We start from the raw sequence: 20,834 nt of genomic DNA, 5'->3' as shown, positions 1-20,834 counted from the left end.
GGCTGCCTTAGCTGGTCAAGTTAGTTTAGGACATCCTTTTGATCTACATCACTCCTTCCTCTGCCTTCTCCATTGCAAACCTATAGCTGTCAAATTTTCTCCTACCTGTCTATCTGATTTTCCTCTCAAACCACACAAAATAAAATAAAGAATTTTACCTGTTTTTCAACTCACTTAAATGTTCAGCTAGCCAAGAGAATGAATGACAAGAGACGTGGGAAAGGAAATAAATGAATAAATTTTAATGAATAAATCTCAATGACCATGTCTTCTATCCAGTCCTCCATGTTACTAAAAATAGTTTCTTCCTTATGCTCAAACCTAGACTTCTTCTTTTTTTTTCTTTTCTTTTCTTTTCTTTTCTTTTCTTTTCTTTTCTTTTCTTTTCTTTTCTTTTCTTTTCTCTTCTCTTCTCTTCTCTTCTCTTCTCTTCTCTTCTCTTCTCTTCTCTTCTCTTCTCTCTTCTCTTGTCTTCTCTTGTCTTCTCTTCTCTTCTTTTCTTTTCTTTTCTTTTTTTTAAGTTAAAATTTATTGGGGGATAATTGTTAGTAAACTTACACAGCTTTCAGGTATACAATTCTGTGATACATCATCTATATATCACATCGCGTATTCACCCCCCAGAGTCAGTTCTTCCATGTTCAATGATTGTGAGGTAGCACTGATATATGCAGCCCAAAGACTAATTAAAAGCCTAATTATTGCTTTAAATCATAAGTATTGCTTCAGTCATTGATCTACTTAACATAATCAATAGTATCAGTTGTGGCATCTAAGTGATATTTGGGACGGTCCCGAGACTTTGGGACTCTTTATGAGAGATTTTATTGCAATAAATTCAAAAAACAACAAAAAACAGTTTTACAGTGACTGGCAGAGTTTTCAACAGGAAACTTAAAGATATGTAACACTCAAGAAAGAGGAGGACTAATAATACTTACATTCTCAGGAATATCAAGAATAGGCTACATAATTGTGGGACTCAGTGAAAAAATAGAAGTGTAGGGCTCTTCTTCAATGTTATTAGAAGTTTCAAGAGGGAGACAGCAGAGCATGAAACCAAATGAGAGACTCTTTAAGTATGGGGCCCCATGAGACTGGGCAGATTGCATGTCCATGAAGTCGGCTCTATCAGGAATAATTTCAACAGTTTGTTTGTTTGTTTGTTTGCTTGTTTTGTTTGTTTTACTTTTTTAGACATTTTACCAATTAGTAACTTTCTTTTTGTATCATGTCACTTTCTTTCTCACTTCTTTTTGTTGCTAGCAAGGCTATCTCTTAAAAATATAATACTGTTTTGTGATTGTTCCATGATAGACTTGAAGGAAAGAGTGCATAACATGGCTAACCACCTCTTACTGTAAGTTAAGGATGGGGGAAATCTTCTAAAAAGATAAAGGAGGGAAAGATTACCAATTTAAGGCTTGTAGAAAAAAATAGGGAGAGTGTGATCTATATTCCACAGGTCACAACAGACTCCAACAGGGATTTGGAGCTAGATTAGATCCCTTCCTAAAGCTGTGTAAAATGAGTCCCCGGTTCCAAGGCCAAGTATGTTACTGGGAGGGTAAAGGCTCTCTTGCAATTCCAAGTTGGAACTTTAAAGGCCTTGTCAATGAGGTGATTCAGTTCTAGTGTAATTCACATACATTATGGGACTTTTGAGAACTTTCTACCAGTGTCCTTAGGAGAAAATTCAAAATGACCTTTCAGAACAACTCCAGTTTGGGAATTGGCAAGGGTATCTACTTTACAAAAACCTTTCAAATGTAAGTTCCTTGAAAGCATTTTCTATAGTAAGAATAGAATTAAACACACACACACACACACACACACACACAACAAAACAAAACAAACCAACAACAGACGCAAAACTTCAAAGAAGAAACATTCTTTGTTGTGTATACTATAACTTGACCTCACATTCCAGGAAAGGAGAAGATTGTGATTAGCAGTAGATTATCAGTATAGAGTCTCTTTACAAGAGTGTAGAATAAAGAGGAGAAAAATTGTCACATTATCTAATCAGAATGAGGAGAAAACTTAATTTAAATTATTAGAGCCACAATTAGCTAAATGACAATACTTTAGCTGTAATACTAGCTTCCAGGCAAGATGATATTTTGAAAGATAACAGTAGTCTCCTGTTATCTGTGTGGTATAGATGTCCCCTCCCCAGCTGCCCCAGGGTGTGCTGGAAAACAAAGATTGTACAGAACCCTATATATATTGTTTTTCCTATATATACATGCCTATGATACAGTTTAATTTATAAATTAGACATAGTGAGAGAACAATAATAACTAATAATAATAAATATAACATTATAACAACATACTGTAATAAAAGGTATGTGAATGTGGAATTATTACAATAAGGTTTACTTGAGCACAAGCACTATGATACCATGACAGTCCATCTAATAAGTGACTAATGGGCAGGTAGTGGATAAAATATGGATTCACTGGACAAAGAGATGATTCATGTTCCAGGCGGAACAGAGCAGATGGTACAAGATTTCATCACATTATTCACAACAGCGGGCAACTTAAAACTTATGAATTGCTTATTTGTGGAATTTTCCATTTAATATTTTTGGAGCATGGCTGACTGTAGGTAACTGAAACAACCACAGAAGACAAAACTTTGAATGGGGGGGGGCGGAAACTGTATCAATTAGAGTTAGACGTAAAAACATGTTGCTTCTATAAAGACTCTGAAGAGTTTTCCTCATACTGTATTTCAAACGCTCAGAGAATCATTCAGAGAATTAGTTTAAATGGGCTCTAGTCTTTATCTGTCGTTTGCTTTATTTTTCTTTTATTTTTTCTCTTTTTACAATAGCCAATGGATCATTATGGAGAGTACCGTGTTTCCCCAAAAATAAGACCTAGATGGACAATCAGCTCTACTGTATCTTTTGGAGCAAAAATTAATATAAGACCGGGTCTTATATAACATGATATGATATGATATGATATGATGTGATGTGATGTGATGTGATGTGATATGATATGATATGATACCAGGTCTTATGTTAACTTTTGCTCCAAAAGACGCATTAGAGCTGATTGTTCAGCTAGGTTTTATTTTAGGGGAAATATGATATTTTCAGATTGTTATGTAATATTGGCTGCAATATCGGTTACATGCTTTACTAATGAAGTTCTATATTAAAATTATCTAGCAAATTACACATGATAATATTAAAGCCTAGACAAAGCTCAGCCTAATGGAAAATAGTGATGTACTGCATTTTCAATCTAGTTTCACTAACTCTGTTATCATAGTCTATACTACCAACATTGGTAGCTCAATATTATGACATAATATGTTAAAGTCTCCAAGTGCTTTCAGATACTCTGCCATGATTCCCTCAATAAATATGCATGCAAGGAGGGGAAGGCAGACTTGGAAATGTCATGTCATTCAGGAAGACAGATTAAGAGTGGCAGCCGTTTTTTTTTCTTCTAATATTCTAGACTCCATAAACTTGGCTTGCATTATTTGAATGTGCAGTCTTTTTAAAATAGAAAATTTGAACTATATAGGTAGTATTCTTTGAACATTATACATTATATTTATACGTAATATTAAGTTGTTAAAATCACTGCATTTTATGAAGTAGATACTGCTAATTCTCTTTCAGTTTTTTGGGGAAAGATTTTTAAGTCAATTTTGATAACATTTTAAAAGTTGAGGAGTGATGTCATCAAGATGGCAACGTAGGCCTTTCTTGACTTCAACCCCCCTCACAAGACTAACAAACAACTATCCATAAACAAGACAGCATTGTGAAAATCCCAGAGCCTGGAGGTGAGGCTCAGGCCACTCCTGGGCCACAGAGACTGAGAAAGACCTTACACTTAGAAATAAAAGAGGAGCAGCCTCACTTTGATCATATCACCTCTCTCTCAGGCCAGTATTGCATGTCACCAAGAGGGCCCCCATGGCCCTACTGTTTCTCCAGGGGGAAAAGTGAGCCCAAGGTGGAAACCCAGGTCTTACCTCCCAAGGGTCATGAGAGGTTGAGCCCCAGAAATGGGGCTCAACCACTGGGGATCAGATAGAGATGGTGAAAGAGGGTGGGGCTTCCAGGAACCAGTGCTCAGATCTTAACAGACTGAGTTCTTCCTTATATCAGCACCAAAGCAAAGATCCCAGCCAATGGCTCTGTCTATCAGCAGAGCTGAGCTGGCGGCGCCATCTGGCCAGGGAACTCAGTTGGCAGTGTTGCCTGATTTGGGTTCCTGGCCAACAGTCTATACTGGCTGTGAAATGCATTCTATGGACTCACATGGCAGGGAAGCAAGTTGGGAGCTCTGCCTAACTGCTAAGCATAATCTACAGCCTACCAGACTAGGAGAGTAAATTTGCAGCTCCACCCAGTTGCTGACCACAGCCTTTAGTTCCACCACACCAGGCCACTGTCCAGAGAATCCAGGCAGGTTGAGCCCATTTTATAGACCTGCTTGAGTAGGGAGCCAAGCTAGCAGCCCTGTCCAACTATTGTGCATGGCCCTGAATAGCCAAGGAGCCTGAGCAGTGACCCTGGACAGCCTGGGAGTTACTTTATGCTCAGCCTGCAACACCACGCACCAGCTTATGGCCCTGCACAATTGTTGACACAGACTGCGGCCTTGCCTAAACAGGAGCCCAGCTGGTGACCCTGCTAAATGCTGAAGGAGAGACGACAGCCTCAACCAATCCAGGAGCCTAGACAATAACCCTACTCCACCATGAAACAAAGCCTACAGCCCCACTCAACTTCAGCATACAGTTGAGGCCCTGCTCAACCAGAGAGCTCAGATGTGACCTCCCACAACAGGGTTATATTTCAATGGCCTACACTGTCCTGAAGCCCAGTCTGGGGCCCTGTCCAATTTGGGGGCATAGCCAGGGACACCTTTTAATTGGCGAGTAGAACGTGAGGCCCCACCCACCCAGAGGTGACTGCAGAGCCCAGCTAGTGGTTCCAACTGCCCTGCAGAACTCAGTCAGCAGCCCCACCCGATCAGGGAGCCCACACAGTAGCCCCACTTGAATGCAAAGTCCAACCAGCAGGCCAACCCAATCGTGGAGCTCAGCCAGTGACACTATCCCTCAGCCTAACCTTAGAGCAACCTCACCCCAACCTTTTCAAACCTTGATAGTAAACCCTGCCAGCCTGTGGGTAATACCAGCTGACCTGTCCAGTAACCCACGCTGAGCAGACTACTGAAAGTCTGTCTCTGTCAAAGAGAACTTATGAAGTCTAGAAGAGTAGACGGCTTATTCAAAAACTGATGTCAGCACAAGGATACAGGAGCACAACGAATCAGATAAAAATGACACAACCAAAGAAACTAATAAAGTTCCAGTAACTGTCCATAAAGAAATGGAGGTCTATAAACTGGCAGATAATTCAAAATAATCCTTTGAAAGGAGTTCAGTAAATCACAAGAACACGATGATAAACAACTAAACATAATTTGGAAAACGGTGCATAAAAAATATAGGTTCAACAAAGATACAGAAACTATAAGAATATCAAAAAGGAAGGAATACTCTCAAACTCATTTCACAAGGCAGCATTACCCTGATAGTGCAGTAAAAATTAAATATAAGGAATAAGAAAAAAACATTATTTCATGGAAATTGTGTTTACTAACTTAGGATAGTTTGATGTCCTTATTTATTTGCTATACTATATAGTTTTACCTGCTTGATTATCTCTCCTCACATTTTTTCAAGGGCCCATGTAGCTTCACTATAAATAATGACAAATAGATGTCAATGCAGTCATGTACTGAATAAGAGCAGTCAGGTCATCAACAGACGCATAGTCAGTGGTGGTCCCATAAGACTATTAATGGAGCTAAAAAATTCCTTCATAGCCTTCAATGCATTACTATTTAGTACTGTTTCAGCTTATCGATAGTGATGTTATGGGCTAGAAATGCCTGGGGGCACTCGTCTGGGCCTCAGTGAGCTTTCCACATGCATCTCCCCTTTCTAAACAAGTACAACTGAATCAACGCTCATGGTTCTTACTACAATTGCAAGACACCCTTCAGCAATAACCATTAGGAAACTTTGAAGAACAAAGTTTATTAATAACGGTATGTACAAGACATGCCAGGGGACACACAACAGGGTTGAGAGAAGAGAAAGACAGAGACTGCAAGGGCCTGGGGTTCTTCTTTTATTGAAGTCGAGAGTGGAGGCCTAGGTTTTCAGGGCTCACTCTTTATTGGTGAATTTAGAACATAAGAGTAAAAATTTCAAATGAGGGAAGAAAAATAACCAAGTAGCCAAAATGGTCAGTTATCAAAATCAACCAAGATCTAAAACAAGGAAACTCACTCTTTATTGACTCCTGGGGTTGGCAATGTGAGATGGCCCGAGTTGAAGCTGGAACTTCTTTGAAATAGATGATGCCTGGTTAAAGCAGATGCTTGGGCAACCAAAGCTGAAGCCAGACACTTGCGTTATAAAAAGAAAAGAACCAACTGTCAAGTGCTTACCCTACAATTACTCACATATTTGTGTTGATGCTGGAGTAAACAAACCCACTGTGCTGTCAGGGGTATAAAAGTATACATACATACATATACTATCTATCTATATCTGTATCTATATATCTATCTATATCTGTATCTATCTATCTATCTATCTATCTATCTATCTATCTATCTATCTATCTATATCTATCTATTTATCTATATATATTTGGTATAACACAAATTGAATTTCTATAATTACTTACTTGTTAATTTTTATTATTTTTTTTTTTTTACTCTGGAAAAAGGGATTTTTCTGTACCTCTTTGTGTTTTAGGAAGCTGGCATAGTGCCTGGAAAAATATAGCTGATTAGTCTTCACTGAATGAATGAATATTTTGTTTTTATATGAGGTACATTTGGCTCAGAATACACCTAATGTGTTCAAAATAGAGCTTAATTCACATCTTAAGTGGCCAAAGTGCAGCCTGATTCATGCTACTGTGCTAAGAGTCAAGCTGATTCAACAATAGGTAAAGAACCATTATCTTCTTTTGAGGTGGCAAGGCCTAGACACTTTAGAAATAATGTGTTTCTTCCCTATCCCATCACATTCCAATGGGAAAATGAGATAAGGAGCAATTTAAGTGACAATGGTGACATTATCCTATGCAGGTAAAGTTTACCCTAAAACTCATGTTTTCTAAGGCCGAATCCAGTTTTCTTTCCATTGTCACATGCAACTGTGGGTACCAACATATTAGAAGAAGGCAAACAATATTGACTTAGAGAAATATATGCTATACGAAATTGTCAATATTTCGTATGATCATGGTGATTTTCAGTTTGTGGTATTTATAAAGACCAAAGTTTTTTCTGGAGTTCATTGATGAATAAGATTTACAATGTTTACCATACGTAGAGAAAAATTTAGTATGAGGCAAATAAATAAATAAATAAATAAACAAACAAAGACTGTGACAGAATACAGGCATAAGAACAGATACCAGTGATTCTTTAACTTCAGTTAAGATTTCAAATAAATGTGCCAATTTGGAGAAAGAAAAATAAAACTTCTATTAAAAATTATTTTAAGTCGTGTCTTTTGAGAAGGTCTATAATAATGATTTAATTTTATAATTGAAAAGTATCCCTTTGATAAGACACCTATTTAAAGTCATAGGCTGTCAATGAGAATAATTACATATAAATATTTTATATCTGTTAGGACAAAGAGATAGAGTAGAAAATGAGTTCTGTTTTCTGTGGGGGGAAAATATGTTTAATGGTGCTTCCAAATTATTGGGTAAAATACAAAGTCAGAGAAGAGAACAGCATAGCTCATTCCTTCCTGTGTCATCAAGGTAAAGCTCATGGATAGTATTGCTGCTCTCCTAATATTTGCAATGGAGGTGGTTCTCACTGCCTCAAGACACAAATGCCCTGTGGTCACATGGCAAGAACTTTTGAGCTTTTTTGCAAAAATACTTACTAAAAAACTATTAATTTTTCCCTATTTTTCTCATCTCCCACCAAGAGGAAGGCAACAGAAGTGACTATCAATGTGAATATCTCATTATTAAGTTCCGCAAGGCAAATTTCAATGGTGACTCCTTAGGCTATTGTATCAAACTCAAGATATGTTTGACTCCAATATATAATTCAAGATAAGTTAGAATCAAATATTTATTTAATGTATATTTATATAATCAATATAATGGATAAGTTTATCTGACTTATTATAAACACATATTAAGGAGAAATATACCACAGAGTGAGTTTCTTTGGCTTATGATGATGTTTTTTTCATTCAAGCACAGTGTTCAATGACCAATTGTTTATTCTTTTACTCATGGCATAAATAATTCATTATATGGCTATTTATCAAAATTATTTATCCATTCCTCATTGATCTGGTTATACATTGTGACCCTGACGTCACACTATCTTAATTGATGTAGCTTCAGAAGTTGGGAAATCGAGAAATGTTATTCCTCAAATTTGTTCATTTGTTTCAGAGTTGTTTTGTTTCATCTAGGTTCTTTAAAATATTCAATGGATATGCAGAGATTTTTCTTGGAGGATGTGTACAATCTATAGAGTAATTGGGGAAGAACTGACATCTTAATAATAGTAAGTCTTTAGATCCATGAACATAGTATATATAGTATATCTTTCCACATTTATGTCTTTAATTTATATCAGTGTGGTTTTATTGTTTGCAGTGGATGGGTCTTTCACATCTTTTGTCATATTTATTATTAAGTATTTCATACTTTCTTGATATTACTATGAAATATATTACTTTTACAATTTCAATTTCCAGTTGTCCATTGGTAGTATATTGAAATATAATTGATTTCTCTATGTTGATTCTATATCTTGCCAAAAAAGTCATTATCTGCTTTAATAGATTCCATATTTTTTTCTAATAAACAATTATGTCCACAAATAAAGGTATTACTTCTCCATTTCTGTGTAGATGATCTATTCTTGTGTCAATGAAGACAGCTTTATTTCTTCTTTTCCAATATAGATGCTTTTTTTATTCTTTTTTATTTCTTTATTGAACTGACTAGCATCTCCAATACAATGTTGAATGAAAATGATGAGAGAAAACATCATTTTACTCAAGATCTTAGAGGATATACATTTAGTCTTAACATTATGATGTTGGCTGTAAGTTGTCCATAGATTCTCTTTATCAGAATGATGTTCTTTGCCCTGAGATATACTTTCCCTGGTATTCTACATCCACTTCAATTTCATTTTGATTAGTCTTAGCATTCTATGTATTCTATGTATTCTTTTATATTTAACTAATATTTGTGTTTATATTTAAAGTGTATTTTTTTTGTAAGCAGAATGTAATTGGGTCTGATGTTTTATACAATCTGATAATCTCTGCCTTTTAAAAATGGCTATATATATAGCAGTTACTTTTAATGTAACTATTCGTATAGTAAGACTTCAGACTATAATTGAGCTGTGTGTTCTCTATTTGTCCTACCTTGTTCCCATTTCCTCTCTTTTTTAAGATGAATTGAGTAATTTTCAAGAAAACATTTTATCTTTTCTGTTGGATTAGTAGCTATTCATTATTTGGTTAATTAAGTGGTTCCTTTAGGAGGATTTATAATATGCTTCTGAGACTATCTTCAAATGATAAACCACTTCACATTTAGCATAAGAACTTTGTAGTGCTATATTTCACCAGTCTTAATACAATTGTTGTCATTTATTTCACACATATGATAAAAACTTCATAATACAGTATTTTTCGTTTGTTTAACCATCATTTATCTTTCAAATTTTCCAGCTTTAAATAATAAGGAATAATCTTGTTTTATAAACCATGTATTTAACATTCCTGGTATGTTTTATTTTTTTGTACCAATGGTGTCATTTTCCTTGTGCCTGAAGGACTTCATTTAACATTTCTTGCAGAGCATGTCTCTTGCACATGAATTGCTGCAGTTATTCTGTCTGGAAAAAAATGTTATATCACTGTCATTTTGAAAAATATTTTGGATGTATATAGAACTTCAAATAGACACTTTTTTTTCCTTACAGTAATCAAAAGATGTTGATCCATCCATCACTTTTATAATCTCCAATGAAAAATGGTCCATCATACTTGTTTCTATCTCTCTTCATAACAAACTCTGACAATTAAGTTCGTGAACTGATCCTAGAAAAAGTGCCACATACCTCATGGCTAAATATCACTATGGTCACCTTCGAAGTACTCCCCTTGGGAAGTTATGCACTGACATCAGGACCTAGTCCACCTTTCAAAGCAATTTTGAACTCTTTTTCTGGAATGGCCATCAGAGCAATCATCGTATTACCCTTGATGTACTGAATGTCATCAAAGTGTCTTCTTTTCAACATTTCCTTTATCTTTGGGGGAAGAAAAAAGTCATTGGGGGCCAGATCAGGTGAGTAGGAAGCGATTCCAATACTTATTTGTTTACTGGCTAAAATCTCCCTCACAGACAGTGCCGTGTGAGCTGGTGCATTGTCCTGATGAGCCATGAATTGTAGGGAAAAAATTCAAGTTGTCTAACTTTTGCACAGTCTTTTCAGCACTTCCAAATTATCTGTTTGTCCAGTTGGTACAAATTCATAAGGAATAATCTCTCTGATATCAAAAAAAGTTAGTAACATCATTACAATAAGTTCACAAACCTTATTGTCATTCTCTGGATGTTTTCATATTTTTTCTATTTATCATTGGTTTTGATAATTTGATTAAAAGGTAGTTTCCTACATGTTTCCTTCATGTTTCTTGTGCTTAGAATTCATTGATATTGTTGAATCTATGGGTTTATAGTTTTCATCAAATTAAGAAATTTCTTCTATTATTTAAAAAACATTTTTCTCCCTTCACTTTTTACTCTCCTTCGGGAATTCCTATATATATATATATATATATATATATATATATATATATATATATATATATATATGTATATATATATATGTATATATATATATATATGTATGTATGTATGTATATGTATATGTGTATGTATGTATGTATGTATGTATACATATATACATGTATGTATTTAATAAATACATACATATATATATATATATAGATGTATTTATTAAACCTCCTAAAATTATTATAGCTTTCTTCTTTGTTTCATTTTTGCATGGTTTCCTTGCTATGTTTCCTTGCTATCGTTTTTCTGCAATTTCTGTTCTGTCATTTATTTTATCCAGTATATTTTTCATCTCAGACATTGTAGTTTTATTTTGATCTAGAAGTTTGATGTTGCTCTTTCCATATGTATCATGACTCTAGGTAATTCTTTGAACATATAGAAAATGTTTTTAACTGTTTTAATGACATTGTCTGCTCCTAATTATGGTTCACATCTTTCCACTTCTTTGTTGCCTAGTTGTCTTCAATTGGATGTCAGACATGGACTAATTTATTCGTTTGGTGCAAAAGTCATTGCGATTTAAAAAGTTAAAAATAATTGCAAAAACCACAGTCACTTTTGCACCATCCTAATTCTTTATTTAGTATTGAATATTTATGAATATGTGAATTATTCTTCAATTTTGTTCTAGGGCACAGTTACGTTACCTGGAAACAGTTTAATAATTCCGTTCCTTGCTGTTAAGCTTTGTTAAGTGGAAACATGGAAGTATTTATTCTAAGGGTGGTCGTTTGCTATTCTTATCATAATACCCATTCATGTACTTTTCTAATCCCATGAAGCATGAGGTTTCCATTCTGATTGTTAGGCACAGGTACCAATCCCTCTAATTCTGAGATTTTTTTTTTTTTTTTCCCTAAGACTTGGACCATTTCTTTAAATACTTGTACCTGTCAGTATTCTATTGAATAATGACTTACTGAATACTCAAAAACCCTTGCACAGATTTCTGGAGTTTTCTTCATATGCTACACTCTTTTATGACTACCTTGATCTCTGTGGACACTCAGCTTCATCTCTTCAGTCCATGATGATAATTAGCACGTTCCTCCTGTTTCCCCTTCCCGAGGCAGTGAGCTGGGGCAATCACAGGGCTTATTTCATTAGTTTTTCATATCTCAGGAATTACTCTCCTTCAGTGCATGATATCCAGTGTCTTGAAAAATGTTGTTTCATATATTGTTCTAAAAGATTTCCTATGAGAATCAGTTATCACAATTGAACTAAGACCACCTAAGGAATTGGAAAGTCTGAATTTAGAGTTAACAAGCATTGATTCCACTCTTTACTGTTATTGAAAGCTCTCTGATCATTTTTTTTTTTAAAGCATCATTTCTGTGACATGATCCTCAGTCAAAATGATCTGCTTCATAGGCTTACCATTCAAAATAGATGTTTTTCTTGGGATCTTAAAGCCAAGGCACACATTCTGTCTGGTTGAGCTAAACTTTGGCAAGCTTTCATAAGCACTTAGATCAAACTGTTTTCAAATCCTGGCCTGAAATGCCAGCAAAGGTATTTAGCATCAAACTATATAATGCATCAAACTATATAGTGCAACAGGGATTTTTTTCCCTATACTTGACTTATAAAATCTTCAAAATCATCTTTAATCTGTTCAGATTATCTGTCCACATCAGAAGTTTTCTTCAAAGTTTTGAATAAGATTATCTCAAATTCAAAAAGATAAATTATTCTGCCCTAATCAAATATGTAAATTCCAGAGCATTTGTTATTACAATTACCATAAAACTATTTGGAGTTATTTTGGATGGTTAAAAAAAAAATCAATAGAATCTCATTACTTTGAGACTCTTTAAAATGATATATATATTCACATTTGGAAACTTGGTTTAACTCTAAACTATACTCAGAACTCAATTTTCTGTAAATTCTATAAGTGCTCCTTGTCAAAAGCAATGAACTTTGACTTAGCATGTAGTTTTTAGAAGCACATCTTCCCCAGATAGACAAATTATCTTTGAGGCTTGAAAAAAACAACTGACAGAAACAAATTTCTGATCAATATATTCTATTGACCAAATGCTGATTTTGATTGGATGGGGGGGGTGGTGGTTAAACAACATTTAATTATTTATTTAAAGATTTTATTGGGGAAGGGGAACAGGACTTTATTTGGGAACAGTGTGCACTTCCAGGACTTTTTTCCAAGTCAAGTTGTTGTCCTTTCAGTCTTAGTTGTGGAGGGTGCAGCTCAGCTCCAGGTCCAGTTGCTGTTGCTAGTGGAAGGGGGTGCAGCCCACCATCCCTTGCGGGAGTCAAGGGATGGAACTGGCAACCTTGTGGTTGAGAGGATGGGCTCCAACCAACTGAGCCTTCCCGGAGCTCAGTGGCAGCTCAGCTCAAGGAGCTCTGTTAAATCTTAGTTGCAGGGGGCGGAGCCCACCATCCCTTGCGGGACTGGAGGAATTGAACTGGCAACCTTGTGGTTGAGAGCCCACTGGCCCATGTGGGAATCGAACCGGCAGCCTTCGGAGTTAGGAGCAGGGAGCTCTAACCATCTGAGCCACCGTGCTGGACCCGGTTAAACATTATTTTAAAATTATTTAAAATAGCATCTTAAAGAAGTTAATAATATAGTTTATGAAATATTCATTAGAAATTTATCAATGAAAACCAGTCTATGATCTTTCAATGACCATGGATTTTCTGTTTGGTATAATTAAAAGTTGTATTTAATTCATCTTACATTTTAGTTCACATCTTTATCTCAGAGAGCTCTGGAATTTGGGGTACCTACAAATCCAACCTACTGGTCTCATTTTATTTTTCCTTTATGATCTTAGTTTGCCGGAAGGAAATTTGTTCAGAAGGGTGGGCATCTGGAGACTGTGCGCTTCTTTGCGGAATACCACATCATATTCATAAATCCATCATGAAATAGGTAGAAAAAAAAATGCTTTCCCCAAACTTGGTATCATCTTTGCTAGTTCTGGTTTAAGTAATAGTAGACTCTAGAATGCCCAAATCTAGGAAAAATTACCAAAGACATAAAATTGAGTAAAATCACTCCGTGTTCTTTTTCACACCAAAATTGGGGTTGCAGGGAAAATACAAACAATATTTCATTTTAGTGTTCTATAGAAGCATAGTTTGAGAACTACTTCTCTGAACTAATGATCCTTTAGCATTTTTTAAATTGTTTTACCTTTCAAAGCAAGGCTGATTCCTTTTCATTCTAAATACTTGCTTCAGGTCCCACCTACCTCCATGAGATTCTAATGGTATATGTTCTCTTCTTGTGACATTTCTATGTATCAATTGTTCTGATATTCAAAAGCAGATTTTCTATCATTAAGGTCTCTTTTGGGTTCCAAAATTAAATTATTTTTCCCGGTGTAGGTTATTTCCTCACACTTTTCTTTAATTATAAAGTACAATGCACCGAATGTACCATACTTCAGGAAATAAATGAGTGTTCTCTAACTCTTGCTAAGAAGTCCTCTTTGGTTGAAACTTATCAGTCATCGTGCATCACTATCATTTTTAAAAATCTATCTAAACATCCAAACACAAGCATAATTTCCACCAAGGGAATCAAAGAACTGCTTCAGCATAACCTTAGTTAGAGCCTCTTTACTAATGTTCTGTTTGTTTGTTTAAGCAGAGGGAAAGAAGAGTTGCAAAGTGGTCTGGAATAGGATGTCTGGAATCAGACAACGAAGATTAGAAGTCCAGCTGTGTTACTTAAAAGTCTATGATTCTGGGCAAATTAATTACCTGTTTATATCTCAGTCTTCTCATGTATGTAACCATGAAAGGAATCTATAATTGTACCAAAATCCTAGAGGTATTCTGAATATTAAATCGCATAATATAAATAAATATTCAACATGCTATCTGGCAAATAATAAGTTCTTAATCAATGTCATTCATTATGATTATGACAAATATTTAGTCTCTGAATAGTATTTGAGTAACTACATGCTCTGTGATAGGGATAAAATGATGAGCAAAATAGAAAAAAAAAAAAAAAAACCTGTCCACCGGGCAACTGTAATTAGACAGACAATAAAAGCAATACAGGTGTGAATATATGGTTATAAGTACAATAAGAAATTGAAGAGTAAGTATAGAGCAATTACTCAAAGGACATAAAATAAGAAGATAACATAAATAGAAAAATTTTTAAATAAAATTATTGCCCAGGGGAATCAATCAATGCTTGTCTGATAAAGGTACAGAACTTTTATTCAAGACATCTCACTGATGAATATGAAAAACTGAAGAAGGGTAGGTTAAGGGAAGGAAAACCAATATACTAGGAGAGGAAACAAGTTTGTGAGTCCAAAAGGCAGAGAAAATGACAAAGAAAGACAGTGAGTCTGGAAGACAGTGGGTGAAGGGGAGGTTGGTGAATGAAGGACCCGTATAATAGATAAGCAAGAGAGAGGCCATGCAGGGCCTACCTATCCAGAGTACGAATTATTGTCAGAGATATGTGGGCATGTTTTTGTTTGTTTGTTTGTTTTGGGGGAGACATGATTGTAGCAAAATGGTTCAGATTTTTATTTTTAAGATTTCCATTAACTCTAGTGTGGAGAATGTATTACAGGTGGCACAATTAATAAGGAAACATGATAGAGATGGCAGTTGCAGAAGTTGAGTTGAAAGAGGACAATATCTTAGCATTAGGTGCAGATGAAGGAGATGGAGAGATGTAGGATGGTTATAGTGGGGACATTTCTGAAGTAAAAGTGGCAGGGCTTGGTGGGATATTAAAAATGATGGGAAAGAAGATGTTTTGCAAATATGACCCCAGATTCCTGGTTTGCACAACCTAATGTGTAGAGTGCTATCCTCTAAGAGAGATGAAGGACAATGAGCAAGAAAGACAGAAGATTATGAGCTCAATTTTCTATATGTAGTGTTTATATTGTCTCTGTGACATCCACCAGAGAGGTCAAGTAGAGAGGCGGATATGTGAGACCAGAGGTGGCGGGGAAGTCTAGGTTTTGAGATACAAATTAGAAAGAGTGTATGATTGTAACTGAAACCCTGGAATCAGATGACTGCAGTCTGTGAGAAGTTAGACAACTAAAAAGCAGTTAAACATGACATCTTTTCCCCTACTCACATTCCTACATACTGCAAGAACATACATCGTTCTCTTTGGTTTCTTAATTTATAACATATAGAATTCTGGACAAAAATATCCACACTGAAAATATTTACTCGTCTGAATATCTAGGAAATTACACACTTTCCAACAACTAAATTCAGATATAGCGAAAACAAGTGGGTAATAGCATAGGTCAGGAGCCTATGACTATAAAAGTTAAAAGTCTTAATGGTATAATGGTTAAGGTATTAGAATACTGAGGTTTGTTTATGTATGTCTAGTAAGATGGGATAAGATAAAGTCTGGGTTTGGGCAGTGAATCAGTTTACCACCTTTATGTTTCAACTCCATGGTAATTTGACCTTTGAGCAGCTTTTCCCCGAGCATCCCCTGCTGCTTGAACAACAAGTTAAACCAACTAAGCTGTTTATACTTGTCTAAAACAATGTTCCTAACTAGTGTGAGACCAGATAAATAATGAGAAGATCAGACTACGAAGAAAGAGAACAACAACAACAAAAAAGGCCAACTCTTGCTTTGTCTATGAAGACTAATTTAGCAAAGAAGTCAGAATTGATAAAACAGATAGCTAAATATCAAATGTGACATCTCAGTGTGATGGTATGATAATGATCTGAGTAATCAAAATTATCATGCAGGGTATACATAGTTTATGCACCCATTGATCATGATAATCATTATGTAGATTTCTTGCATGCCTTATGATAGAAACAAAAATAAATCCACATTACTGATTATTTTGCATTTTATTTTCCATTCAGTGCTTAACTTTGGAAATGTTCTCACTTTTGTAAAATGATCCCCATTCTTATCACATATTAAAATAATATATATATATATAGACTAATTACTAAGTTTAGTATTGTGATTTCAATCAATCATGAGCACAGAAGCAATGCTCTATGAATGTTTAAGAACATACAGCATCCCTGAGAATATATAAGAATTCATAGGAAACCCTCATTCTGATAGTAAATATGAGTTAAGGTGATACTTGGTTTATTTTGAGAATTCTATTCACTTACAACTCTTTGTGAATAAAAACACTGATGTATATTCAAAAATGAGGGACTGGAAGTTAAATTGATGGGTATTTTCCCTAACTGAACTATTAGTTATTGGTTTTATTTTTAATTTAGTAATATTGCTTATGTCAATATTTCATTAATATTTTCAAATTCTCCAATTGAAATGAAAGTCTTCAGAAATGTGTTATGCTAAATATGCCTCATTTACTTAAATATTTGTTATAAAGCCATTTTTTATGATCAAACATTAATATTCCCAGGTCAAATATTTTAAGCTTATTTGAAAGCTTTACAAAATTGAAAAACATTAATCTATGTTTTTCCTGAATTGTCTGAGACATAATAATATCAATTTCAACAAATTAATAATCAGTAAATATTTAACCTAATTTGTTTTCTTTTAAATAAATAAAGTGAATTGTTAAAGGTGTAAAAATGATTTCCCAAAACTGAAAAATAAGTTATATATTTACTTAACTAAACGGGGTAAAACCCAACGTATTTTATTAAAAAAAAAAAAGGGTAGGTCTAAGACTATAGATAACTAGTGAATATATTGAATCAAATAGCTTCATGGTATTAATGGTAGCAAATATTATAACCTTTTTGGTGAAATATTTTACTTGAGTAGTAGATAAACATATTTAGGTTTCCTTTCCTATATATGGATACAACTTTGACATTCTTGAAAATTGCAAATTAAATTTCTCCCTCTGAAATAATTATCCTACATTATATCAAATGTTCTTACATATTATGTGATTATGTTTAAGTCTCTTAAGATTCAAATATAAAGCCATATAATCCATATAATTGAACATTGTAAGACTTTTTTTGTACCTCTAACTTCACATTTGTCATCATAATTGAAGAGCACCTATAGTCAAGATTTTGTTTTATGCATTGTTTTTGTGGCTTAACAAATGCCCAAGAAGCTGATTCAATCAACCATGTTCAAAAAGTTGCTTGTTTCTCATTTGCTATTGAGAGGTAATTATGTTTCATTAACATGTTCATTATCATTTTCCTATGTTTCTCCTGTATTTCTTCTTCAATAATGTGTTATGATATCATAAGTTTAAATGCAGATCTTTTTATATTCCCACTACATGCCAAAGCTGGTAATGAGTCATTTCTCTAAAAAATGTAGAACTCAGATGGAGTTTTATGTTTGAGAAGACTTTCTATAAGTCTTAGCAGGAGAACCCTACTCAGAGGTGTAATATTAGTAATAAAGAAGAAATAAAGTCGGCCTGCTTACTAAGGATACACAATCCCACACTGAGCCAACAAGTCAGGAAAGCTGAATGCCAAGGGGTTCAGCAACAGTTTATATCTAAGACTTTGAACAAGGAACAGGTGAAGACAAAGACACCTGAAACCTGTGTAACTTTACTAACAATTGTCACCCCAATAAACTTAAAAAAAGAAGAAGAAAGGGGAGTTGGGATAAAGAACAATAACACTGTATTTCATGGAGAAAAAGAGAAAAGATAATGCAGCTGTCCAGTGGCTTCCTTTTGTCCACCTCATTCCTCCTGGAATATGGTTGCAAGCCACAGGGATCCCAGATAGGTAACACGCTAAGTCAGTTTCTAGGCCAGTATATGAAATGCATTTGAATGGTATTCAAAGCAAGTTTCACCTCACATCAGACAACTGGAAGACTGATGTAATTTGATGACAGATGATGACAGAAGAATATTATAATCTCAGAAATGTGAGAAGCACTCCACCTGGAGATTCACCAAAGTGAATACATGTTCAATTTGTGATTAGAACTCTGAAAACTTGCAAAAAGAAAAGCAATATGTATGAGCCAATAGAAATTAATGAGAAAACTTTGTATCGAGATTACAACTTGAGTAATAAAAACTAGGCAGATATCTCTTAACCAAAATTTTCAACCTGAAACCCTTCCGACTTAGTGATCACCAGAGAACATGAGGGGTGGGAGGGAAACCAGGGGAAATTTGGAGATTTTGGGATGCTCCATGGGGACTTACGGTACCTGTGTCCACATCCTTCACCTGTTGCCTGGCTGGAGTTGGCCGGCTCCACTTTGAGTTCCTGCAGGACCAGCCCTTTGCCGTGTGGTCCAGGAAAGTCCATACCAGGCACTTCTTCCTCCTCCAGGGACTCGACGTAGAAGAGAGTCCTGGCGGGATGTTGGGTGTCCTGCCCGGGCGCCCCTTGCTGCAGCCTTGTGGCCACTGGCAGCAAGGTGCCATTCAGTGGGTTGAAGGAAGAAGAGGAAGAGGATGGAGAGGAAGACGAAGATGAGGAAGAAGAGGAAGGCTTCTTCCAGAAAGTGCTCACGCTGCCCTTCTCTTGGCTTTTGAGTAGGCGGCTCTGGCTAGGTCCCCAATGCTCAAAGCCGCCACTGCCGTCCTGTTGCAGGCAGCCGCCCCCCGCCGGGCTGCCTGGGGACTGTGACGGGTGGCTGAAGAGTTTCCAGCGGAGTCGCAGGATGTGCTTCACATCGAAGTCTTTTCGTCCAGAGCCCGACATGCTTGACACCAGGAAGGCAAAGGGACCTCAGCTGGCGCAGAAGTAGATGGGCCAGCGGAGTCCGGGGTTGGAGAAGGAGGCGGGCTCCCGCACCCCCTGCACCCAGGGAGCAGACGGGGTGAGGTGGGCGTCCTGCCAGGCGACAACCAGAGCGCGGACGGCAGAGCCACGCGGCTCCGCTGCGATCAGGTCGCAGGACCTCGCAGGACCTCCGCGTGGTGAGCCCACCCGCCGGGAGCAGAGGCAGGAGTGGGACGCCGAGATCTGAGAATCCTCGATCCCCGCGCGGGAGGCCGGTGATTCCTGCGGGAGGGACGAAACTGGCGCTGGGGAGGCGCGAGGGAGGGAGGTCTGCGCGCTCCGGAGCTCGGGAGGCGGAGGTAGCTGGGTACACTCCCGGGGATGTGCCCGTCGCACAGCCTCAGCCCGGAAAGTGTCAGCTCTCCTGTCCTTGCAGATGAGTTCAGTGACTGGAGAGCGCAAAGGGCGAGAAAGAGAGAGAAAGAGCCCCCAAGTCGGGAAGAAGCGCTCCCCGCCCCAGCCTTCTCGCTGCACCTGCGTCCGGTCCCTGGCCTCTCCGAGGATGCTCTAAGAGCTTGCCGGATATTTCTGAGAACGTCAAATGTCTTTTGCAAGGCAAGAAGGGTGGTTTTATATTCTGTTTGTAAAAGGGAAATATAAATATTCCAGAAAATATAGGGAGGCAAAAGGAAAAGCTGTCAAGGTCCTCACAGTACAATTTTCTCTCTGCCTCAGCGCCTCCTCCTCCCCCGTAAGTGACGCAAATGTGCACTGGGGCTTGTACGGAGACATCGAGGGAGGGAGGGAGGGAAGGCTTCAACCTTCTTTATGCAAGTGAGGCTGCTGCTCTTATCGTCCCTTTGCGTGGGTCCTGTCCCCTTTTTCCATCCTCTTTCCTCACTACATTATTGTGTACCAATAAACGTAAAGCAAACAGGCAGTATGCGTTAGCGTCAGTAAACATCAAACATGAATCATGGCAGCGTAAACTTAATAGGCTGCCACTGGTTTGCAGGTTGCAGGTTAATGGCTTGACTTATTTAATAAACCGCATCCTTTAACCTTTAGCCTTAGTTTCTCCGGAGTGAGACACAGAAGAAACAGAGATGCGGGCGTCAAAGGGTGATGATGCCACCATTTTCACACTTACATTGTGATTCTGTCATGAATGCACTCAGGCAGTGGGCTACCCTGGGGGCCAGAGGCACACGGTAGAAATTTGAAGATGGGC

General features: G+C 36.7%; 1 protein-coding gene across 1 annotated transcript in view; it reads right to left on the bottom strand.

Annotated features, from left to right (window-relative positions):
• Positions 1–20,303, bottom strand: part of KLHL1 (kelch like family member 1) — a 301,195-nt gene extending 280,892 nt beyond the window's left edge. Inside the window, exon 1 of the mRNA XM_081045752.1 lies at positions 19,083–20,303. Within this exon, the coding sequence (XP_080901878.1) occupies positions 19,083–19,582 (500 nt within the window). The 5' untranslated portion in view covers positions 19,583–20,303. The remainder of the gene's footprint in view (positions 1–19,082) is intronic.
• Positions 20,304–20,834: the final 531 nt, after the last annotated feature.

Source organism: Rhinolophus hipposideros (assembly GCF_964194185.1).
Source record: "Rhinolophus hipposideros genome assembly, chromosome: 4".
NCBI classification, from domain to species: domain Eukaryota; kingdom Metazoa; phylum Chordata; class Mammalia; order Chiroptera; family Rhinolophidae; genus Rhinolophus; species Rhinolophus hipposideros.
Note: the sequence above shows the minus strand (reverse complement) of the source record. Positions and strands in the feature narration are given on the sequence as shown.